This window comes from Diospyros lotus, chromosome 1 (assembly GCF_014633365.1).
Source record: "Diospyros lotus cultivar Yz01 chromosome 1, ASM1463336v1, whole genome shotgun sequence".
Lineage (NCBI taxonomy): Eukaryota > Viridiplantae > Streptophyta > Magnoliopsida > Ericales > Ebenaceae > Diospyros > Diospyros lotus.
The window spans coordinates 46,646,412-46,671,246 of NC_068338.1; the positions used below are offsets into that span (position 1 = coordinate 46,646,412).

At 37.8% G+C, this 24,835-nt stretch overlaps 3 protein-coding genes across 5 annotated transcripts; 1 reads left to right on the forward strand and 2 right to left on the reverse strand.

The window, feature by feature from the left end:
• The first annotated feature begins 2,451 nt into the window (after nt 1-2,451).
• On the forward strand, nt 2,452-6,500 carry LOC127794060 (ferric reduction oxidase 2-like). Its single transcript, XM_052324945.1, has 8 exons — nt 2,452-2,651; nt 2,760-2,865; nt 2,977-3,138; nt 3,211-3,493; nt 3,682-4,009; nt 4,156-4,396; nt 4,894-5,606; nt 6,361-6,500. Exons 1-8 carry the CDS (start codon nt 2,501-2,503, stop codon nt 6,498-6,500), a joined length of 2,124 nt encoding a protein of 707 aa, XP_052180905.1. The 5' UTR covers nt 2,452-2,500.
• On the reverse strand, nt 5,063-14,636 carry LOC127799454 (uncharacterized). 3 transcript variants are annotated; one of them, XM_052333514.1, is made up of 8 exons: nt 14,344-14,636; nt 12,138-12,238; nt 11,203-11,517; nt 9,085-11,120; nt 7,878-8,964; nt 6,955-7,032; nt 6,747-6,862; nt 5,063-5,278 (listed from the first exon to the last, which is right to left on the reverse strand). In XM_052333514.1, the coding sequence occupies exons 2-6, from the start codon at nt 12,138-12,140 to the stop codon at nt 7,027-7,029; spliced, it is 3,447 nt and encodes a 1,148-aa protein (XP_052189474.1). In that variant the 5' UTR covers nt 12,141-12,238; nt 14,344-14,636; the 3' UTR covers nt 5,063-5,278; nt 6,747-6,862; nt 6,955-7,026. The 3 variants fall into 3 exon arrangements, with proteins under 3 accessions (XP_052189474.1, XP_052189466.1, XP_052189458.1); XM_052333506.1 differs by lacking the exon at nt 5,063-5,278 and having other exon boundaries at nt 6,715-6,862; XM_052333498.1 differs by lacking the exons at nt 5,063-5,278; nt 6,747-6,862; nt 6,955-7,032 and having other exon boundaries at nt 7,366-8,964.
• Nucleotides 14,637-17,590: 2,954 nt separating this feature from the next.
• LOC127797709 (proline--tRNA ligase, chloroplastic/mitochondrial) lies at nt 17,591-24,808 on the reverse strand. Its single transcript, XM_052330833.1, has 11 exons — nt 24,321-24,808; nt 24,162-24,218; nt 23,214-23,324; nt 22,953-23,039; nt 22,747-22,860; nt 22,439-22,645; nt 21,688-21,825; nt 19,780-19,941; nt 19,026-19,225; nt 17,980-18,063; nt 17,591-17,903 (listed from the first exon to the last, which is right to left on the reverse strand). The coding sequence occupies exons 1-11, from the start codon at nt 24,675-24,677 to the stop codon at nt 17,759-17,761; spliced, it is 1,662 nt and encodes a 553-aa protein (XP_052186793.1). The 5' UTR covers nt 24,678-24,808; the 3' UTR covers nt 17,591-17,758.
• Between the last annotated feature and the right edge of the window lie 27 nt (nt 24,809-24,835).

Genomic DNA, 24,835 nt, shown 5'->3' on the forward strand with positions numbered 1-24,835 from the left:
CATAATTACGCCGAGACGAATACCTAACAGCGGTCAAAAGATACACAGCAGACAAGCATTGCCACGTCAATCAGATAAGCACTCAATAGAGAAACCCCCGAGACCTCAGGAACAGGCTAACCCACCGAAGATCACGGAGGCAACAGTTATCCCGAACTCCTCGGAGACGGAGGCTATCGCGAAACCCTTATCGGGAAAGTCCCGAAGAAGGCGGGAGGAAGATCCCGAAGATCCCTCATGATCCCTATCCCGAGAAAAGGTAAGAGAAGAAGGTGGGGGATTCTCCTTATTTTCCATCAATTAACATAGTTTAAAAGGGACAAGGAACCCTAGATCAAAGGACTAACTTAATCATCGGAGATCGACCGGGGGAGCAAGCCCCGTCTCCATTGCAGGTACATTCAGAAAGGCAAGAAGGGAACGTGCGGCTACCACTTCCGAAAATCCTTCATCAGTTCCTATTTGGATTTCTTTCACCATTTGTTATTGTTCTCTTTCTTCTGCTTCAGATCTCTTCTTTTTCTCTGTTGGATTCCTTCTTCTTCATTGATCATTTCAGGGTTTTGCGATTTGAAGATTAAGGTTTTTCACGATTTGGGAACAGGGTTTTCTTCTTCTTCCTTCTTCCTTCTTCCTTCTTCCTTCTTCTTCTTCTATACACACACACGCACACACAGACGTGTATATCACAGTATCCAGTCGCAAGAAACCCATCGGTTGATTGGATCCGACAACTGGAACCCGTAGATGGGTTTCGGCTTCTAATGCAGTTAACGATAGAATCCGTCGCTGGGGTTCCTGCAACGGAAGTGATGGACCATTCCGAAGTCCAAAACGGCAATGGAACCCATTGTTGATTTCGATGGTCGAAGCATAGCCGAGACGCCGGGGTTTGCCCTCTTATTAATTATTTTTTTGTTTATAATTAATTAACATCATTTTGTATAAAAAAAAGTCACCTGATAACAAAATTAAATCACATAAACTTCTCTCAACGTATGAATGACCAAACTAAGCTACACTGAGAACCTCGTATCATTATTATAATGATTAATGAGACTGCAGCATCGTTATAGTCAGTGGGTGCCTGCCTGCCATGACAAGCCTCATATCATAGCTACAGTGAGAGCTGCATCGCAGTGGCTTCTCTCTCTAAGCTGTTTACTAAAAACTAAAACAAAATGCGTACGAGTCTTTAATGAATTTTAATTATTTTTTTAAAATAAAAATAAAATATGAATATAAGTCGCGTTTAAATATTTTTCAAAACAAACATGTAAATATAATTAATTAAAAACTCAATTACATCCATAAAAGAGGAAGTCTTCGATTCAAGGCTTTCCCATAAAATATGAAATGAGACAACAGATGAGTGCTAGAATTTGCTCATCTCATCTAGCTTGGCAGATTAAATGACAGCCAAAACCAAACCAGGTCTCGCCAAATCGATATTGGGTGGTTATAGAGATAGGTTTTTAGGGGTCTTCTGGAGTTGCCCAATGATCAGGAGAGAGTGATAAACAGCCTAAATTCTCAACTTTAAATTCACTCTCTATGCAGTTAAAGTAGATTAAATTCAAATTTATCTCCCCAGCTAAAAATTATGAGATCGAGCAACAAGAACCCACCCGCGCAAAGAAAGGACTAGATGGTATAACAACATTTCAATAATTAGAGTCAAACCTATATGCAAATGCAATCATAAACCGCAATCTATATATTTATATGATTATTATATATTTGTATAAAATCACCCATGGAAAGGCTGCAGTGGGAATGCTAAAAGTTACCCCTTTCGTAATTGGGACAGGTCATTTGAATTGTAAAAGTCTCCACAGGGTGAAGTTAAAGCTATAGCTATGCATGAAAGCGACTTTTTTTTTAACTCTAATAAGTGCCACACAAAAAAAACATTAAAAGGCCTTTAAAATATATTAGTTACACATTACCTACCAAATTCTTTGGTAAAAGAGACGAGCCAATCTTCAATAATTAAAACCCATCTTTGGGTTCAACAATATATTAATTTAATCAAATAGTCAGTCAATCCATCTCCAACAAGAAGGAACCTTATTGAACATATTATTTAGTAGTATCTTGTTTAAAAAATTATGGGGACTACACACAAGTATTCACGCAATGACAAAGGGAAATTAAGTAGACAACCACTGGTGAAATAACTTAAAAAATCAAATCGACCCTTAATTTGGACAACTGTTCTGTTTCAAGACATTTGATTTGGAGGGACAGCAGGAGCCATGTAGACAAATCCAAATGACAATTCTTACCTATATGGCTTTCCAAATCCACAGTTTACGCCTCCCTCCCAGGTGAATACTCCCCCCTTCCTGTTGATTCTTATATTACCATCTTCTCTTATTTATTCTATTGCATAAATTATTAATTTACTCCACAATTACTATATAAGCCTCCCAAGAACCAGGAGCCAAAAACACGGAGACGGGCAGGAAAAACTAAACAAACTCCTTGCGAAAAAATCATGGGAATCCATCTAGCAATCAAGCTGCTGACAATAGTGATTTTTCTTGGGTATGGCATGATATGGATATTAATGCCAACTAAAGTGTTTTGGCTACACTGGCTGCCTGAAATTCATGCTAAGGTTGACACCACATGCTTTGGACTAGAAGGTCTGATTTTCTCTCGTCTTCCTAATAGTAATAGAAAATATATATATATGTATGTATATAAATATTGCTGATGAAACTAAATGCTATTTATCTTCGTCAACCATGCAGGGGCAAACATTCTGATATACACATTTCCAGTACTATTCGTTGCTGTTTTGGGATGTTTATACCTTCATCTAGGAAAGAACGACGTTGATCAGAAAGACGGAAGGTTGTCTTCATGGTCGAATGAAAAAACTAACGGAGGATAGTTCTTTCTATTCATACTGATGATTCTTTACCTCTATGATAGGAGTGCCACGAATTTTCCTTCGACCATGTGGAGAAAGCTAGCATTGGTGAAGGGTCCTCTGGGGATTGTTTCTTGGACAGAGCTCGCCTTCTTCTCCATGTTCATTGGACTCCTCTTCTGGTCTTTCTCAGCTTATTTACACGGGATGACAGCAAATATCACAAGAAAGTCTGCAGCACAAATGGGAGAGGAAGTGTAAGAACAACTACTTCATTTGGAGCTAAAATTACTTTGTTATCATATACCTCTATTCATAGTTTGTGTAAGAGATTTGAAGTTCAACCTAAATGGAACTGGTATGATTGGTTTTGGCAGATGGGAAGTGAAATTAGACAGCGCAGGACTATTGCTAGGCCTTCTAGGTAATATCTGTCTAGCGTTTCTCTTCTTTCCAGTGACTCGAGGATCATCAATACTGCGGCTTGTGGGCCTCACATCAGAGTCGAGCATTAAGTATCATATTTGGCTTGGGCATATAACTATGATCCTCTTCACAGCACATGGCTTATGTTACATCATCTTCTGGATTGGAACACATCAAATTTCCGAGGTACAGTATTCTCCCTGTTCAGTGTATGCAAGCAACAATACAACGATATGAACATATAGTTTCCTACAAGACATTATGATTTTCCAGAATCTATCTAAAAAAAAGGACTTAAATATGCTTAGTTGGACCACTTCTTAAATTTGAATATAGTCAGATCTTTCAACCTCGAATTTTTTGTTGCAATACAGATGCTCAAGTGGGCTAAAGTTGGGATCTCAAATTTGGCAGGAGAAGTAGCTTTGCTCTCTGGATTAGCCATGTGGATCACAAGTTTCCCTAGCCTAAGGCGCAGCATCTTTGAACTGTTCTTCTACACTCATCATCTCTACATTCTCTTCATTATATTCTTTATATTTCATGTGGGGTTCTCCTACTTTTGCATCACGCTTCCTGGTTTCTACCTCTTCTTGATTGATCGGTACCTACGCTTCCTACAGTCCCAGCAAAAGGTCCGCTTGGTTTCTGCCCGTATTTTTCCATGTCAATCAGTGGAGCTGAACTTCTCCAAAAGCCCAGGTGAATTCATGGTCCAAACAATAATTACTTAAGTTTCATTCTAAGAATTCAGTTGAACTTTCAGCATAAAAGATATAGCAATATGATAGTTGGGTTTTGAGATAGTGGCTTACTGGTGTATACAAATCCGTTCATTCTGGTGCCAGGGTTGAGTTATACTCCGACAAGCATCATGTTCATAAATATGCCCTGCGTCTCCAAGATTCAATGGCATCCATTTACGGTTACTTCCAACAGTAGTACAGATCCTGCGAAGCTAAGTGTGGTCATAAAAAGTGAAGGAAGTTGGTCTCAGAAGTTGTTCCACAAAATTTCTTCTTCTTCACTAGACCACCATGAGGTCTCAATTGAAGGACCTTATGGACCTGCATCCACTCATTTTCTCAGGTAAGCAAATAATGAAAAGTAAATGGCAACTGGCAAGCAATAGGTAAAAATAACTAAGCTTTCCATGGTAAGTGTGATCAAGGAAAATGAAGGAATCAGGTCTCAGAAGTTGTCCCACAAACTGTCTAAGCCTTCTTAACTGGACAAAAGTAAGGCCTTCAATTGAAGGAGAAGGACCTTATGGACCTTGATCCACTTATTTTCTCAGGTATGCGTAAGGAAAAGAAAATGGCAAACTATAGGTAAATACAACTAATTCTTTCATGATTTGACAGTTCAAGTTTTGAGAATGTTTCTAACAGAATGCTTCACCAGGCTTTCCCTAAGAAATTAAGACTTCCCTAAGAAATTAAGACAAAAACCAGAGTTCCAATATCACATTAGAAGAATAAAACATAAGAGAAATGATTGTTATTGTAATTATTATTAATCCAGTAATGTATTAAAAGTTTGGTGTGTGGCATACCTTAACTAAGAGGGAGAAACATCTGATGCAGGCATGACACACTGGTGATGGTAAGTGGAGGAAGCGGCATCACTCCATTCATCTCCATCATTCGTGAGCTCCTCTTCACCAAAAGCATAAGAAGTTGCATGACCAAACAGGTTCTCCTAATTACTGCTTTCAAGAAATCTGTGGATCTCACCTTGCTAGAGCTCCTAATACCAGTTTCCAGAGCAACCTATGGCATTTCTGGCTTGCCAATACGGATTGAGGCATATGTAACGAGAGAAACAGAAGCCATTTCAGATTATCAAAAGCCTTGCCGAACAATACAATTCAAGCCCGGTGCCATGGATGTGCCAGTTTCTGCAATTTTAGGCTCAAACAGCTGGTTTTGGCTTGGAACTATAATCTCATCCTCCTTTGTCATATTCCTTCTGCTCATTGGCAGTATTACACAATATTATATATATCCTATTGATCACAACAGTGATAAGAGATTTCCACATACTTTAAGATCTGCTATGAACATGCTATTTGTATGTGTGTCCATAGCAATGACCGCCACTGCAGCCTTCCTATGGAAGAAAATCCACAATGCCAAAGAAATGAAACAGATTCAAGACCTTGACATGCCAACACCAATGACATCTCCACAGCCAGACTCACAGTTCTACAATGAGGATACAGAATTGGGAAGCCTTCCCCACCAGTCACTTGTTCAAAATACTAAGGTGCACTATGGAGAAAGACCTAACCTTAAGAGTATGAATTCTTCTCAAACAACTTCTCTCCTTTTCTTATATTTGTCTAGCTGCATAAGTATAATTAGTTATACTTAAAACTGTGTGAATCATATCGAGGAGGGCATAGAAGTAAAAACTTCGGGAGATATTAATCTAGGCATAAACATAGAAATTATGACATCTTATTTATTTCTTTTATTTAGTTAATCTCTTATTTAATTCTTTTTTTTTTTGCTAGGTAAAATTATATTTATTTGTTTTATTTAGTTAATCCCTTATTTATTATGTTTCCACTTAATTATTTAAAATCCTAATCAGGGATTACTTTTAAGTTTCCTGGTTAGGGTAGAATCTATAGTCTATATAAACCCTTTTAAGATGTATTTTTGAATACCTTTGATAATTGATTTGAGTTTTCTCCGTCAAGTTCTTTGTTCTTGTTGTTGGTTCTGCATCACATACTTTCACTATCAGTAGTTTCAAAGCAGTTGTCTTCAAAAGTGAAAATTGGGTGGACAAAAATAGAGAGTCAATAAATATGGTAATACTTCATTATCTATAGAAAAGAATAAAATTATGAAGCAATTCTCTTACATGTAGCAAGTAGGCCAATATTCCAACTTCTATATTAATTTATCAATAGCCATTTGGCTCTGAGGTGGCTAAACATGTCATCCATTTTTTTCTTCCTTTCTGGGAAAAAAATTGCAGTCCCCTCCATCTAGTAGGATAGAGTTTTTGATATGTTGCTATTGTTGAAAAAAAAAATGCAGAATTGATCAGAGAGTGTGATGGATCGAGCATTGGGGTTCTTGTTAGTGGCCCCAAGAAGATGAGACAAGAAGTTGCAGCAATTTGCTCATCCTGTGAGAAAGGTAACCTGCATTTTGAATCAGTCAGCTTTACCTGGTGAAGGAAGAAATCCTTTATATTTGTAGTTCAACGTCTGGTTAAGGAGGCAAAGATAATTGTTATGATCCAAACATTATGCATCTATTGGTCTACAACATGAGAACACTGATAGAAAGGGGGGGAAAAACATGTACTTGAAATAGATGAGAAAAAAGGTACTTATACTTGTCTGCAAGCATACCTGGCTAGTTGTAGTGATGAGGTTTATATACAGAAGGAGAAACAATTACAATTACAGAACCAGTACCTTTTCTATCCCCCGTAGTTCGTTTGAAGAGGCCAGAGATCTCTACACCTCTTCACAAAGTATTCATTTCAATATCAGGCAACATCAGCTCAATGTTCTTCACAATTCATCCATATCTGAGCAAAGACATGCGCGTTAAGTCTGGATTCTAAAGCAAATGGACAGGATCCTATTGAGAAGCATTCAGCAATCAGCAAAGGAACCAAACCTCGAGATGGAGCTTTGAGCAGCACCACCAACAGTCAGATCAAATTTTCAATTAGGAATTATGGTGCTTATTTTAGATCTGCAAAAATGAGAAGTTATAGCACACAAAACAATCCCTGCACAAAAAACTGACCACTAATACCAAACAATGACATGCTATATTTCGACCTAAGATTTGCAAATCAAAACCATATGAGATTATCTACATGTATAAATATCTCAACAGATAATTGAAGAAAATATTTATTTCTTCCCATTTCTGAGCCAATCAAGAAAATAAATGAATAGATTCGATTTTAACTTTAATATTTTTCTATCATTTACCTTTTGCTTTTCCTCTCCTCCACAAAACTAGTCTCAAACATACAGTCAAGGTCAGAAAAGAACAAAAGATAAAGTTCCAACAACTAGGTAAAAGGAACAACACACCTTCCCATTGAAGGAAAGCATAACAAGCTCTAATTTTTATGATTCATTGTCTAAATGAACTTATATACAGTAACAAAAGAAGCGTTCTCCAGGTAAAAATTCCTCTTAAGGAAAGGGGGAATCCAAGATAATGATAGGAAGAGCTACATCCGGCCTATTAGAATCCCTAAAAGAAAAGGGTTAAATAATTTCTAGGCACAGTAGCAACTAGAAATAGTTTGGCTAGAAATTAAAAATATTTCTCCCTGAAAAGGAAAGATATAAGCTGATCATTGGTAAAATCTCTTATCTTCTATCTATTACTTTCAAAACTACCCATGAGGTAGTAAAAGACATGTGACTCCAAAGGCCATCACGGTCATCCTCTACTGGGTGATTCAACCTCATCATAATGTCAACTTCCTGGTAATTTGTGTCTCCGGTATATCTGAAGGGACCTTTCTATTCCCTGGCACTTCTAGGAATGTCCCTTCTGTCATTACGGGAGTTATGCACCTCAAAGCAATCTTCTGGATCATACCGAAATCGCTTTAGTGTGCCACCAGTGTCACTGCGTTTCACTTGATGAATCATCTCATATTTGTCACTGTACTTTGTTCTCTCATAGTCATTGCCATTGTATTTGTGTGCCCTGCCAGTGCCAGCAGACAGCTCAGTAAACCTTCCAGGCCGTGTTGTAGATCTAGGACGATCATCTGGCATCATTCTTCCAGAACCACCTCCTGAACCGAACCTTGGGTTACGCCAAAGGAATCTTCCAGGTGATTTTCTTTGCCTGAACCGAGGACCGATGTAATTCCGATCAATCCATCTGGAATGACGTTGTGGGGAGTAGTGAATTCTTGATGGGGACATGAAGACATCTTCACCATCTTCAGCAAAATCAGAGTTCTGGAAGGGCATTCTTGTTCTCTGCATCCTGGCATCAGACCTGAAATCTGGAGATCGACTGAGGCGTCTGGCCCCCATGTTCCTTTCCCTCTGAATATGCCAAGCTAAGGGAGACCTAGTTCTTGATCGTGATCGTGACTTCCAGCGGTACTGGGAAAAACTAGCACCTCTACTAAGGACTGGAGAAACACTGCGTTCTCTTCTTGCTAAATCATGTGACAGATGAACAGAAGATGAGGCAGGATCATCAAACATGGGCCCACGGTACTCCACCCTGGGGCCTCTGTTTACTCCTTGTTGATATATTTCATACCTGTCTCTTCTCCTAATGCGGCTATTATCTGTTGCTGATGTGGTATCCCTGACATTGTAAGCATCACCATCGCCAGATATCCTTCTAATGGCAGGTCGAAAATCACCTTTCAAGGAATGATTTATGGATCTCCTGTGACAGTAGGCAAATCCATCAATCCTCATTGCAGAACTTGCACTATTTCTTGTTGGCCTGAAGCGCCCAGTACCCTGTGAATGACCATGTTGGTAATTGTTTCTTGAATCCCCATAGCCTGTTGGAGAATCAATCCACTGATCATCCCCTTGGCTTTCATTTTGCATTGGCCGAGCAGGTCTGTCCCTGCCCAAATACTTTGCTGAAGGAGACACCTTTCTAGCTTGAAAGTATGAGTCATAACTGGATGTTATACATGAAATCAGTAATTAGTGATCAAGCTGTGGCAAGCAGTTAAAAGAATTGAAAAAAGGAAAATGAGAATTGCAATGGAGGCATATTCTACAGATCCAAACAAGTTACCTGCCCCTGTTCTTCCTCTGCAAGCCATCAGAAACGGATGGTCCTTCAATGCGTGATGACAATTTCTCACCAGTTTCCCTTGATCTGACCTCTCCAGTAGAAGAGCCTTCAATATCAAGTCCACGCATTGAATTGGAAACAAGGACTTTGTTGTTAGTTTCACCTGCCCTATTGGTAGAACATTCACAACCTTCAGGCAATTTACCTTGCTCTGAAATTTTGTTTAAGCTCACTGACGGGCTTGACTCCTTCAAAGCATTAGGTCTTCCACTATGCACGACAGTTTCTGCCAAACTTCCATTATTGTCATTTTCGCAACTCTCAGAACCAAAATCTGGCATACACTGGGGGGCAACGTCAAGGTCATCTTCATCTCTATTATCAGAATCATAGTCCACACGTTCAATTTCACCTTCAACTTCATTCTCCTCCCATGAATGTAAACCTGACTCCCTCAATTCTCCATCCTCAAATGGAGATTCATAACCAGCCTTACTTCCAGTCATTTTTTTAGCACCAATTGTACCACCATGATCACCAGGAGAAACATCAGAATCATATCCATCATCACTATGAACTTCTACACCAACCTTACCCAAGCTTGGGAAAGACTCAGGATCATTGAGATCAACATGCAACGATGATTCCCTTGGAGTAGCATGTGCTCCAGGCACTACCTTGTGCTGTTTCCTCTCCACATCAACAGCTACAGCAGGTTGGAGTCCCAAATTGGCATCTAACATATCAATATTTTCACACTCAGGTGAAGGGTAGGAAGGATGTCCTTTCCCCAATTTGCATACAGAGTACTCAACATTGGTGATACTACTAGCCAATTCTGTTGAAGAGGTCCCATTATCAATTAAATCAAATGCTTCCTTAGAATCTGTGTTTTGTTGTATGCTGTCAACCTTCTCTGTAATTTCCAGATCGAGGAGAACATCATGCTTTCCAAAATGAGCGTCTTCTGTGCAGGTAGCAGTTTGGATTAGCTGTTGCATGGAAGAAGTTCCAGAACAATCTTCTCTGGTCTGTGAGACGACATTTTTGGAAGATGCATCTATATTTTCTCTTGAAAGAGGACTGTTTGAGATGGGATTTGATACAGGGCAAGGAGAAAAATCAAGGGTTTTATCATTGACAAAAACCTGTGTAGAAACCTTGGTAGCTTCTGTAGAAATTGTTGACAGTTCAGGAGCATTGTCAGGGCCCACCCGTCTGGCACAACCTTCTGATTTTTCTGACTTCACACAGTGTACATCATCATCAGAGATATGTTCCAAATCATTTCTTGTAGAGCACGTGTTTTGATTATCATGGGGTAGCTCCCATGCTTCCATCACAGTATTCAGGTCCCAGTGTAACCTTTCATCTTTAATAGAAGCAGACCTCTTCCCAGTCTCGCAATCTATCATACCATGAAAATTTTGTGGCACAGCTACAGAACTATTCTGAAGCATCGAACCATCCACATTATCTTCATGCGCCAGGTTTTTCAGAAACAAATTGCCTTTTTCTGAGGATGTCATAGATCTTTCTAAAGGTGTAGCACGTTCAGAAATGTCAATGCCTACCGATGTCAATACCTCACATACTGGCTGATTGTCCTTAGGATTCTGTGAGTCATCAATAATGCTGTTATTGCAAGCAGCAGTGGCAAGCAGTGCAATGCCTGAAAAGTCATCGATGTAACAAAGCTTTGTATCTGTCACATCAGATGGTGCTCCATTAGCCAAAGTATTCTCAGAACGTTGACAGGACTTTACTGCTATTGAACCATCAAATGACCCCGGTTCCCGGTTGAATATTGAACTTGACAAGAACTGTTGACTTGAAGCACATTTACTATCTGCAGTCCAATCAAAATCTTCAGGTTGTGGAGAAGAGGTCTGAGGCCCAGATGATATAGACTGTTCACAATGTGGTGAAGGACTCCGCGATGGTGGTGATGGAGATTGGAGCATAAATCTCCTTTTCTTATATGGTACGTGTTTAATTTCATCAGAGAAATGCCGGCCAAGAACATCTACACCAAGCTGCCAAACAAAAACATATTGTTAATTGTACAAAATTCAAGATATACTCAATGGTAATCACTGTGTACACAAGAGAACATACCTTCTCTGACTCCGAAACTGACAACTCATCCCTTTTCGTGCTCTTACAATCGTGTTGCACGTCCACATTCAAGCTCCAGGCTTGTTTCCTAGAACGCTCACTCCTAAAACCTTTGGGCACTGTCTTCCAAGTCAACTCTGGATTGATAAGATTTGTACTTTTTGGATTGACTGTGCTAAGCATGCTTGCAGATGGAGGCCCTATTTCATACACTAAAGGTCTTCCACAAGTCTTGCAAGTAATCTTATGAAATTGCTTTCTTTTTTCACTCAAGTCCACAGAAGATGCTAACGCTGTGCAAGTACAGAAGCGAGTCTGCAAACAAACAAAAATATGCAGGTTCAAATGTAAATATGTCCAACAAGTGTCACACTTTGAATTTGGCATGATTATCAAAACCACACGACGAGATTCCTTGCTAATGATTTATAATATGCACTTTGAATGGATATTCAATAAATGTCGAAAGACCCACTGATTAATTTCCACCTACATCCAATGTTTGTGAATAAATGATACTAAACAAGAAAGTATCAGAAATAAAACAGTATAATACCTTGCTAAAGTAAGTAATCACCTAATTGGTTAAAAAATATGCTGCAAAACCTGGTCATCATTGCCATATTGAAGTTGATGAGCATTAGCATATGCTGCCAAGCATAGGTAGAATGGGGAATAAAAACAAGAAAAACAACTATTCCAATATGCACATAATAACCTAATTAATATCCAAATTGGAATTGCAGAAGCTGCGTTAAGCTCAACAGTGAGCCTACAAAGTGCACATGTATCTTAAACATGCAGAAGCAACAACAAGAAGCACCATAAGCCTTATTCCCACTTATCTTAAACATGCAATCAACCAGAATAACAAGCACCCACGTATATCATTAATGGCCCTAGAATAAGCAGAAATCGTAAATGTAGTAACTCACCATTTATTTAAAACCCGCATCAGTACCCGTTTATATCATTAATAGAACAAATTGCGATCCAGCTTTTGAATCACAACCCAAAGAGGCCACACTTCAGCAACCTGTAAAATGCACGCAAATTAATCAGGAACAACATCAAAAACTAATACCAACAAGATATAGAAATAATTGGAAGAATTGCAACAATGCCTGAAAACTGATAAAATGATTGCCAGCACATGCATCCAATAACTTCTTTGGGAAATGAAATTAACAAGTTTCTGGGGCATGCAAAAGAACTCCCTACATTCACATGCCAACATGACTGGCTCTTACTACAGGACATCTCCAAAATCAAATATGCAACCAAAACAGGATAATTCACAAAATATTACAACACAAAGACGCTGAACCCATTTATTTCAAAGTTGAATTCTTATTCTCGGAATGCCAACAGTGGACAAAAGCAATCTACACAATTCATAGCAAGTCCTTAAGACTTGTATTGATTCCCAGATGAAGGCCAACCCAGTCACAGTTGATGCCAATAGTGCCAGCAAGCTGCTGGTCAATACAAACTCAAGAACAATAACACACAAGCAGGAGAGAAGGAAACTATCTCAAATGTTGCCATCCTACAAAGAGCCTGCCTTGATAACTGTGGGTAAACCTCCATGCCTGGCATGTGGCAATAAACTGTTACATCAATGTAACAAGTCTGACTTGACTTATCAAGGCTCCTCCTCAGATTCATCCAGGGTTGGCTCAATCATTGCCTGGCTCAAGTGGAGGGCTCCACTAGAGAGAACCTCCACTTGAGACAACACTCCTCCCTTGGGACAAGCAGCTTGAGCATTGCACAGCTCACGGGTGACCCTCCACTTGAATTCCCTACTAAATCCTCACCTGTGTCCAAACAGGAGCTCGGGGGCATTGCCTGGTACGTCTCAAAAATTGGCAAGATGAAACCACGGGCCACCAAGCACCTTGCATATTGGCTAGCGGGTAAGAGAATGTGCCATCTCTTTTAAGCACATCAGGTGCATGGGATTGTGACCCTCCTTGACTTGACAACCCTGCAAGAGCAATGAAACCTCGAGCCCTAGAGACAGGGGGTAGGCCTAACAAGGAGAAGCCCTTTTCTCCTAAAACACATGTATGTTCCCCTCCCTCACACAGACACACACCCACGCCCCACGTGCCTGCACCTTCTCTCCTCCACTCTAGCTCGACAAACTAACCAGCAAAGATCATTGTGTCTAACCCAAGCATCAATTATTCACATCCACAAATTACTAAAGAGCAAGTGCCAGCAAATTCAAAATGTTGATAAAAGCCTTCATATTGGAAATTCTACAAGACCAAGGTAGATGATAGCTAAGGGACTGTCCCAATGATATCCCATCTCCTTCAGATATGAACTCTAAAGGAAAATCATCCCATATTCCTACACAAAAACATAGAACATCTTGTTTTCGGAAACATGTGGTGTTTGAATTCCAGAACATTGAACTTTCCAAATATACAAATTGTCAGTGATATCTTATAGATCCAATTCAAAGATGCAAAGGTATTATGTCCAGGAACAAGCTGGCCACATGTGCCAATGAATCGGGCACTCTTTGTGGATCCTCGGCAAAAGCAATAGTTCAATGATCGTTTAGATTTACTATTTCCGAAAGCAGCCTCTAATGGGCGGGCGTGCGAGGAAGATCCCTCTACAAACACCGCATCCCACAGCCATTTTGAGGTCTTATCATGTGATAGGAGCCAAGGAAAAATTCGATCCTAGATCCAACGCTATTAGGATGCCACAACGGTGAAAGACTTCCAGATCATGCCCCAAAATCTTATCATCGGCAGAAGGACAGAAACTAAAGAAATCAGCATGAAGATTCAGATCTCAACCAAGGCGCACAATGTAGTCCTAAACCAGATTGTAGCTTCCACCTTCAACAATCGAACCCTAACGAAGACTACAACATAATATACATAGAATAGTTCGACCAATCGATTGACGCTGTCCTTGAGCCTTGCTACTCGTTCTTCATACACAACCCTTAATAAAATTTCCTGGATCGAAGATCTGGAGATTCCTGCGGCAACTTAGAGGCTTTTCCGGCTCTTTCCCACAGGTTGTCCAGAGAAAACGCGGGCACTCCAAGTCTCCTCTGATTGAAGTCAGACAAGCAACAAAAAACGTATAGATCAAAAGAGTTTTCGATACCTGTTCTCTCTGAGCCTTGAATATAATCGCCTCCGATCGATGATATGACGGAACTCCCAAACTATCAAACAACAGAGCAGACGGCGCGAGAAAGATCTGATTGCAATAAAATCTTCAGATCGTGCTAAGGGAACGCAACATTCGACTCTTCATGGCTTCAATCACCGGCGAACAAACGGCGATTTCGCGAAACAATCAGACGCCGGCTTCCGAAACCCCTGTCCGATTCGCTGTTTTCCTCTCACCTCCAAATCCAACCTCGGGATGATAATGATTATGATGAGGAGCAAGAGAAGAGAGTGGCTTCACCACGTATTTATGGTTGACTTTGTGACGAAACTACCCCTATGTATTTTGTTATACCGAAAATGCCCTTGTATGCCCTAATTTGAGTCAAATTTCGGCAGCTGTTTATAGGTCTAATTTTAAAACTCTAATAAGCATTGTAATTTCTTACGGCCCCGATGGATGAATGACTTTTTGCGGCTCCTTCGGGACTCTTCGGTTCGATGCTAGAAAGTTTAATTGCGTTCACCCCCCTAAAATATAACTTATTCTAACGATCACCCTTGATCCACCGAACCATACAATTACGCCCCTACTTATGTTTCTTATTCCCATTTTACCCTTCAATTACGTGCAGGGAGGTTGAACAAATGGAATTTAGTTAAATAACCTTTTTTTTTTTTCCTTATCTATAATCATTAAAACATTTTTTTTATTTTATTGAGCACTCTGTGTGAAAATAGTATCATATTAATTTAAGTTAAAAATTAATTATGAAATCTTTAAAAATTATTTTAATAATTAAAAAAATCATAATAACCTACTACGTTACACGACGAATATTAATTATTTACCCGTTAAAGAAAGTATATGCATAATTGATATTTTTTTCACTTTCTATTTTATTTTAAATGTTCAAAGATGATAATAATTTGGACTAAATTAAAGAAAAATAATGGTATAAATATTTGGATGTATGATCAATTTTTTTCTAATTGTGGATTGTAGTATAATGATGCTTATGAAAAAAATTAAATCTATCATAATATAGCACAATGAACTTTATGTTTTTTTTTTATATTTGTGTCATAATTATCATGTATTTATTTATTTAATATATATTTTTTTATTTGATTGCTCCTGAACCCATTCTGACCATTTGCTTTTATAGTATCCTATATCAAGTCTAGTACTTGATTAAAGTTTTAAAATTATTAATAACTCATCAAATTTGTTTATGATATAATAAATTAGGTCAATTAGATCAAACCTAATTTAGTTGTGAATAAGGGATATGAACATATATAAAAAAAAAATTATTTTATGAGACTGTGATTTATCACTCACAAATAAATAATTTTTAGTATGGCTATTAATGAATTACATCAATAATTAGTTAGACAAAATAAACAAGTTATTATAGTTTATTGTCTCGAGTATGTGCTAAAAACAATAGGTAAAAGTCTCCCAAAACCAATAATCTAAAATAATATTAATTAAAACAATTTCAATCTAAAATAATATCAATTAAAACGATATATGTGTAATAAGGTAAATTACTTGCACATTTTATGTGATTTGACCAATTTTCAATGGGACTTCATATACTTTAAAATTGGCACTGAAACCTTGTGTAGTTTCAATCATTTTTAAGCACTTATCCTACATCCAAACTAAGAGCTAACTTTATTGATTATTGATCAAAAAGACATAATTTTATGTCAAACACTAGTAATTAAATTAAAAAAACAAAAATCATCATTTATTTCCAGCCAACAGAGATTCGATTGTCAGGAGCCATTAGTAATCGATTATTTGGGATTAATGAAAGAGAAAAGGAAAGAAGAAGAGTACGAAGAGTTAGAAAATAAAAAATCTAAATGAGAAGGTAAAAAATTTGAAGAATTTAGAGATAAAAATAAAATTGATCTGAGTTAGTTTCAAATCATCTACTAATGTACACACGAGTTGGATAGACGACAACAATTTAATTCAAACCCAATTCGATCTGGCTTTGATCCAACTTGTTTGGAAACCCATGATAACATGGAATGAACCCAAATATAAAATAAATTCAGATCAATTCAATTTTAGTCCAATCAAAACCATTTGAAGATCTATAATGAAATCTATATTGGCTGTATCTTCATCTCTTTTTTTTTGTCTTGAAATTCTTTTATCTTCTTGTTCAAATTCTTCATCTTTTTTTCCTTGAGATTCTCCATTTTCATATTCATTTTTTTTGTCCTTTTTCTCTCGCTACATCAATTTTGGAGAATCAATTGTCAGTGAATCAATGGCGATCGGTTCTCCTCTGGCTTTTTTTTTTTTTATTGTTTATGATTTTGATGTTACTTTAATTAATATTATTTGACATAAAACTATGTTGTGTTAGTCAATAACAAATAAGAGATGATATTAACTTTTAATTTAGATGAAAATGGTATATTTAAAAAGAATTGAAAACATGAAAACTTTTTAAAGCTATTTTTAAAAGACAGAAAGTGTTATTGGAAACGGATGAAACCACAAAAAAAGAAGAAGAATGTATTGTGTATTATTTACATATAGTAATATTTGTGTGGTAGGGGTTTCGGTGTTTTGCGTGGAATAAGGGGTAGGCGTTGTGTGGTGGCGATGGAATTGGAAGCTGCATAAGTTGCTTTAATTCCACGGAGGGAAGCCACCCAGCAATAACAACAAAGACAAAAAGCACATTTGTTTGGGATCGGGACCCTCCCCAAAGCAAAACCCGAAAGTCCCTGCCCATTCCCACGACAAAAGGATCCAAAGATTCCTTCCCTTATTTCTCACATCACCTTTCCGCTTCCTTCCATTACTAAAACCAAACCCTTTCATTCAAACTTTCCACCTCTCTCTCTCTCTCTCTCTCTCCTTTTAATTCTAATTCAAATTGACAAACAACTCGTGATTTATGTTTTTTTATTTTAATTTTTTATATGACAAAAAAGTTTAAAAACTAAAGAAAATATGTGTCCAAGTTAAGCTCCTGTTAGTCATGCTTTTCCAGCCAAGTTGCAGCTCACTCTCCACTTTTATACAAAAACACTTTTAACGATGAGGTGGGGGATTATGATAGTCATCTCGATAAAGAATCCGAGGAAATGAAAGCTACAAAAATGCTTCAATCCCGCTATTTATGCCCTCCGCGACGCAAAGCTAAAATCAGGCAGGCACCATGTGTAAAAACACACACACGAACTAACCCATTTTAGTAGGGTTTGGAGAAGGTCACCCTTTTAAATGAACCGTAAGCTTTAAGAATTTTAAATGAATTCATAAAATACAGAGCCTAGTAGTGCGATCTAAAATATAAACTATGAGGACAACAACCCAACAAAATTGACAACATGTTGTTGGCCAGAGAACTTATGTTAGTATGAATGATTCAATATGATTTGGCGAAAATTGCAACTTCTTCTGCTGGATTTCCAGTCATCAAACATGTTTTCTTCCTGCCTTCAGGCTGTTCAAAAGGGAAACATCGGATGGTTGCCCCCGTTTCTTCTTTCACCCTTAGCTCATCTTTGTCACTGTGCCAACAGGAAGAGGATGATATCAGAAATACACGTTTTCTTGTCTAACTATGCACAAACACAAAACAATTACCTCGCTGACCACGGTCCCCTTGCCCATTTTCCCTCACTAATTGCAGCTTTCAACTCATCATATGAGTTTACATCCACAATATTACTGAAGAGAAATGTCAATGTGCATTAGCAATGACTAGATATCTATAATCAAAATACGGATAGAAAAGCGTGCACAAAGCAAGCAAAACCAATGGGCAAATATATCAGGAGAACTTGATGCCTAGATGGTAGGCATGATTATGAATCTGAAACTAAAGAAAATTTTCAGAATGCTTTCTCGAGTAGTTTACAGCTTCGCCATGTATAACATTTTATAAAACAAAACTAGGTTAAGTACATGACCCACAAATTCCATCTAAAGCTAGCAATAATTTTAAGCTACAATTTGAGCATAAATATTTTTATATCATACTCGGTGCCATGAGCAAATTAAAAAAACACATCAAGCCTTAATTTCACTAGGTGAGGTTGGCTATGTGGATTTTTAGTCACCAATCATCTCTATCTACTATGGCCATATTTCTATAGGGCCACTAAGATAGATATCATGCCTGTGAACTTCCTATTAAGTTTATCACAAGATTAAACCATTTTGATTGTGTCTCTCATTTTATTTTCAATAAAAGCTACTCTGACCTTATGATACCTCTTTCTTAATTCCATCATTTCTTATATGGTCACACATCCATCTTGAGATCCTTATCTCCATTATGCTTAATTTTGCATATGTTGATACTTTGTTGCCCAACATTCATTCCATGTAATCAAATTCAATTTTGAGCATCTTACTAAGTTCAATAATTTTGACTCCACTAAGCAAAAGAACATTGGAGTTCATGTATTGCAGATGAAATAAGCTTCAAGTATATCAAGGGTAGCGGAGAGTAATCACAATACTTAAGATAACAAGAAACATAGTTCTCACATAAAATTTTATCTGCATGCAGAAAACTTCTCATGTCACTTTTGTATTTATATATTTAACCACTATAGAGAACAAATATCATTTGTATCTGAAGTAAAGCATAATAATTTACAGAATAGGGATGGAGAAGTGCACACCAATTTCGAAATGAAGTTGCCCTCTGCAGAAGGGATGACTGGATCTCATCCAACTTGTCAGTGACATAACCTACCAAAATGGACGCTTCCATAGATATCCCAAAAACTTTCCCTTCTTTCCCAGGAATGTCTCTCCTAGATATGACCACAGTCCGGCTTGAAACATCACGGGGGCCAACTTCAATCCTTAGGGGGACTCCCTACAAGACACATAAGATATTATCAGATAATATAGTTCTTTTGTTTTTCTGCAAGCTTACATCATTTTGTTATGAGTAACTACTATTTCATTGTGAAAATCTATAAGTGCCGACCATTTCTCATGCACAAAGGGAGACCAACTATTTTGGCAAAGGAACCACTCCCCTCAAAACATTGGCTTTAATGTCTGTGGTAACATTTAAGCATAGCATGCTACCTTAAGGCTTTGTCTGAAAAAGAAGTCTCTGGCTCTACATTTCCTGAGATTCATGAGAGGGTTTGTGGGCATCATTGGAAGTCTTAAATAGAACCCATCAGTTTCACACAAAGATGAGAAGTTATAGACTTCAAGTTGAATAGAGTGGAGATAGCTTCAGCTTACTGTTTATACGAGGAGTTTGTTTAAACAAAAGTACACAAGGATACAAATAAACCAGAAATTGCAATTAACTGATGTAGAAGTCTAGTGATGAGCATCATGTGGTTTTTACTACTTTTGTAAGCCTTGACAAACAGCATATGCATACTTTTTCCTGAAAGCAAAAAAAAGAACCTTCATCTCCCAGAAATTATATTTCCATCCTGGTGTTCTTTGGTCTGAGCCATCAATTTTGACTCTAATGTCGGCACCCCTCAGAATCTCTTTCACGGATAATGCAGCATTCAGAACTCCTGTTTTCTCTTCATCCTTCTTCCAAATTGGCACTATTACCACCTGGGAAATGTAAGCAATTTTGAATGGACAAAAATCAAATAAAGAAACAAGAACAGCAAAAATTAAAACCGAAAATGAATGGAATGTGCCCTATACACAAAGACAGAAATATGCAAACACAAGGACGGTGTCACTTCAAATAGGATAGACAATGGTGAGGGTGACAATATATTTGCTCAAGTAATTTTGCATATATGAAAGCATCAGAACAAACTCTTTATCTTGCCAAAGAAAATAGTCTTTTTGATAACTCCTTTCCTCTTATTTTCTCCCTTTTGACTAAGCCTATTTAGAACTTGCTTCACTATTTTTTTAGAACAAATTAGTATAAATGCACTGTTAGTTGATTTTTCCTTGCTACTAGTTACACTGCTAACTGATGGATTATGTGCTTAAGGGCATCTGAGAAGTATTTTGCCAACAACAAACACCACCACCACCTAGCCTTAATCCCACTAGGTGGCATCAATTATGTAGATTTTAACTAGCCAATCATTTCTATCCATGATCATATCTTCTCTATTCAAGAAGTGTTTTACCAAGTCTAGAAAATTAATTCATCTTGAAATTAATATTTCTGAAAAATATTGATTTCTAAAATTATGGAGACGTGTAAGCACATTAGTCAACTGTCCAAGAGAATCTGAGACCTATAGTTCTACAGCAAGTGTCAGAAACATGTCAGCTCTAACAGAATTTAATACTGCTTCTTGTTGGTTCATCCTCCAAGATATGAAGATGACACCCAAAAGATTGGACTTTTATCTGCAAGCCGGAAGCAATAGCTAATTAAAATTTCCACATCAATACAGATATGCATGTGATTAGCCTAGCATGGAACACACCACTGCATTAATAACATGTATCCCTCTAGTATTACATTAACATATTCTCCAAGTATGAGAAAACCATTAAGCACCTTCGGTATTTTTATTCAAAGTTATCCATGTGCCAACAGAATGAGAATCAAGCCATTAATTGTCATACTTTGAAATGCTCAGTTTTAGTACTGAGGAAAGATTAGGTAAGTTATGATCTGTTATTTAGAACTATGATTGGGAACTCCAAGATGTAATTCATTAGATAAGGCTCATATTCTTGGCATTGGAATGATCTAACCTAATGAAAAATGGACTGGGATTTGAAGGAAGTAATTTATCCAAAGTGCCAAGATATTTAAATTTCTCTCTAGTTCATGGGATTAATAGTGACTTCTAGGAGGAGATGCTAAAAGCCAGAGGTAGACTCCAATTTTAAAGGCCCACTAGTACAACAGTTGAAGAAGTGACAGCTGTACATTATCATAACTATAATCATTAACTGACACATATGACAATATCAGTTTGTTGTCTCCTTGGACTATTAAATTGTCAATGGAATCCTCTTTCTCTTGACAAAAATTAACCTAATTACTTCAGTTTAGAGATTGCAGAGTAAATTTCTTACAAGATGATTTTTTTTTATTCAATCTTAATAGAAGCACAGGAAAATCTAACTTAAAAACATGTGCCATGCCTCCCACTCTGGATGAGGATCACAGATGGTGGATGGGCAAATAACAAAACTTCTGCTTTTTTGGACAAAGTAGATGCCATGGAACTGGATTAAAGAACTATAATTACCATGTCACAAAAGTAAATAGCACAGCCTCAATAGAAATGAAATCTTATAATGCTGATGACATTAAAGACTGCTAACTTTCCAAGTAGTTACAGACTTCAACAATCAACAAGAGCCACCAAATACCTGTACTGGGGCAATCTTTGGGGGAAGCATTAAACCAGTATCATCTCCATGGGTCATGATAATACCGCCAACAAAACGAGTACTGATAGCCCATGATGTCTGCCATACATGTTGTCTTTGTCCATTTTCATCTGTGAACTATACAAAAAAAAAATCAGAAAACTTTCTTCAGAGTAGAGGAGACAACAATAATAATTATAGAGTGCCATGATTCAAGATGAAGATTTTAGGAGGGAGGGCTAGGAAAAAAGAAGATACAACAGGAATTGCAGAAATATTAAGAAAAGAGCCATTAACTCAGTCAGTTTGGCTTCTTGTATAAAACAATAAAAGAAGTAAAGATAGGGGACATGAATGATTAAAGTTTCATTAGTTAGTTCAGAGAAAGGTAAGGGAAGGTAGCAAGAATAAGTATAGGATGCTCAAGCTACTCTATATGTACCATTACTTGGATTCTCTTTGATTCAATCCAGAATACACCACTATAGAAGAAACTATAACCATAGGCCAAACCACTCCACTTCTCTATACTTGTCAGAGAACCAAACCATAAAGTGGAACTTTGTTTACATTAACACTTCCTCCTTCCAACTTACTAAATAATTTACAGCAGATTCTCATGTAGCCAAATTCCACAGAAATATTGGCAGACTCCAAAAATTTCAGGCACGAAACCAGGCATTAAAAGTCAAAACTTTGACTTAGAAGAAAGTCGGCTTATAAGTTACAATCAAAGGAAAATATCTCTGACCTGTGTTCCAAAAGCACGAGAAAAATTTTGACCAAGGTTGTGGCTGGTTCCAGCCTGAAGAGCCTTCCGATCTCCCATCATAGCTTCAATTGTATAGGTCTTGCAAGCACCAGCAAAAGTCTCCACCTTTGATTTCCGACCTGCAATAACAGGTATTGCAGCTTGCTCGTAAGCAAATTTTGTATAGACATCAATCATCTGTAATGCCTGCAGGTCAGCAGCATCAAACTGTTAAACAAAAATGATATATATATATATATATATTTCAATCAGAACAATCAGTATTACACATACATATGAATGCCTACCTCCTCCTCTGCCTCATGGGAAGTGGCATGGGCAGTGTGGCCCTCTTGCCAAAGGAATTCAAGAGTTCTCACGAAGGGCTTGGTGCGCATCTCCCATCTTGTAACATTTGCCCACTAAAATATCATTCATGAACATGAGCAGAACATCTCTAGATGACAAACCTTTAGAAGTGGCAACAACTAAAAACTGCAATTTAAGGCTGCACCTGATTGACCATAAGCGGAAGGTCACGGTAGCTGTGAATCCATTGAGTAAACATGTGATTCACAATGGTTTCACTGGTGGGTCGGACCTGCCAGAACCTCAACAAGTGCAACAATCAAAACTCAGGTCAAAGTTTTCATGAGCTTGAATTAGCATGCTCATCAATTCAAGTTATCAACTTAAACCACAAGAGGCCAAAGTAGTGGCAAACTAACAAAGGGAAGAAGTAAAAATTTTTTGGTTAGTCAAGTTCTGAATGTACCACAAGTTTTTCTTCAAGTTCCTTTCCTCCTCCAATTGTCACAAGTGCCAATTCTGGACTGAAACCCTCAACATGGCTAGCTTCTTTCTCTATAAAGGAGTAAGGTATAAACTGCAGCCAAGATTAGGAAACATGTGAAACAACTGAAAATCCAAAACTAAACAATACAATGAAGAAGGTATTTACCAAAAACAGTAACTTGTTTCAACTACTGCAACTCTTTTGCAAGTATTACCATAAGAGGACCTACAATTCAATAAAAGTAATGCTTGCTGAACTGCTAACCCCTAGGCCTTAGAATAATGAGCTGAAAAGTTTGTAAATATCCAAGAAATCTTTTGATAAAACAACATTCCGGCAAACAAGAAGAGAGTGACTAAGTAAAACTTTAGTAATTATGAAAAATAAGAAAGATGATGTGCAGAATTAAACAGATAGGAGCGTACAATTCTTTAGCCATTAAATTATAATCCACTTGTTCAAAAATTTACCCAAGGTTGTTCTTTCTTTTTGTTTTCTTATCTTTTTTGGGCATTATATTCAAGTCTTATTATTAAAAATGAGAAATTTTCAGAACATATCAACAATTTTAATCAATTATCTTGGAATGACTAGCTTAAATGTATACAAATGAATCACCTTCAACGTGCTCTACACAGTAACTCCCAAATTTTAACTTCCACCAATTTTCCAAAAATAAATATGAAAAAAAAAAAAACAGCACATTACGGCTTGAGCAATTTGCAGATAAGAATTAGGGGAAAATAAAATAAAGACTGAAAAACAACACCCTGTCTGGCACAACATGAATTCCTAATCAACATCTAGCAGTCCGAACTAAAGCTTATAGCTTTCTTTCATTTTTTTGTCAAGTAAGAAATAACAATTACCATTCCATCAAAAACTAATACAACAGAATCAACAGAAACATAATTAATATGTGAGAACCTGTGGAAAATACATGTTGCTGTGCCCGGTCTCCTTGAATTTAACATTCAAATAATCCTGTAAAAATTAATCAAGAGTGAGAAAACCAACCTCTTGCCCGAACTCCAGTAAGTAAACCCCAAACCACATCATTACACACAAATCAATCAAACGATTCACCTGAATAGCTTCCCAAATGGCGTAACCATAGGGACGAATGACCATAGTGCCCCGCACCGGCCCGTAGTCAGCGAGCTCGGCGTTGGCAATGACGTCAAGGTACCAAGCATTGAAATCCAGCGACCTCGGCGTTATGATTCGGTCTTGGACTCGGGATTTCTGGTTCGACGCGCCTCGGTCTTCCGTCTGCGGCGAAACCTCCCTCTCCGCGGTGCTTTGGCCGGAGAAATGAGCAGTTGCAGTGATCAGTCGGCGGCGGAGGCGGAACCTGTGGTGCCGCAGTAAAAGCGACGGCGAGGAGGTGGACGAGGTGGAGGCCAAGATGGAGGTGAGAGATGGCAGTCTCAGCGCCCCCATCGGTGGAGAGTTTGGCGACTGGAAAGAGTAGCCAAAGGAATTGAACCCTCAAGGACAAGAGTTCTTCAACCTTCTGCTTCTCAAGAATTTTCCTAAGGACAAAGAGGTGGATTAGACGAGTGGAGTGGGGTCCATGTGTGCATTGCGGTGCGGGCGAT

Excerpts from the sequence above, each read along its gene's own strand:
- LOC127799454 (XM_052333498.1), bottom strand. Across the intron at positions 11,121-11,202 it reads CAGTTTCGGAGTCAGAGAAG|CTTGGTGTAGATGTTCTTGG; the intron begins GTATGTTCTCTT and ends TTTGTTTGGCAG. Across the intron at positions 8,965-9,084 it reads CAGAGGAAGAACAGGGGCAG|TTATGACTCATACTTTCAAG; the intron begins GTAACTTGTTTG and ends TATAACATCCAG.
- LOC127797709 (XM_052330833.1), bottom strand. The coding sequence starts at position 24,677 with ATGGGGGCGCTGAGACTGCCATCTCTCACCTCCATCTTGGCCTCCACC. Across the intron at positions 24,219-24,320 it reads CCATTTGGGAAGCTATTCAG|GATTATTTGAATGTTAAATT; the intron begins GTGAATCGTTTG and ends TAATTTTTACAG. Across the intron at positions 22,646-22,746 it reads CCCATGAGGCAGAGGAGGAG|GCATTACAGATGATTGATGT; the intron begins GTAGGCATTCAT and ends GCTGACCTGCAG.
- LOC127794060 (XM_052324945.1), top strand. The coding sequence starts at position 2,501 with ATGGGAATCCATCTAGCAATCAAGCTGCTGACAATAGTGATTTTTCTT. Across the intron at positions 2,866-2,976 it reads GATCAGAAAGACGGAAGGTT|AAAGCTAGCATTGGTGAAGG; the intron begins GTCTTCATGGTC and ends GACCATGTGGAG. Across the intron at positions 4,010-4,155 it reads GAACTTCTCCAAAAGCCCAG|GGTTGAGTTATACTCCGACA; the intron begins GTGAATTCATGG and ends TTCTGGTGCCAG.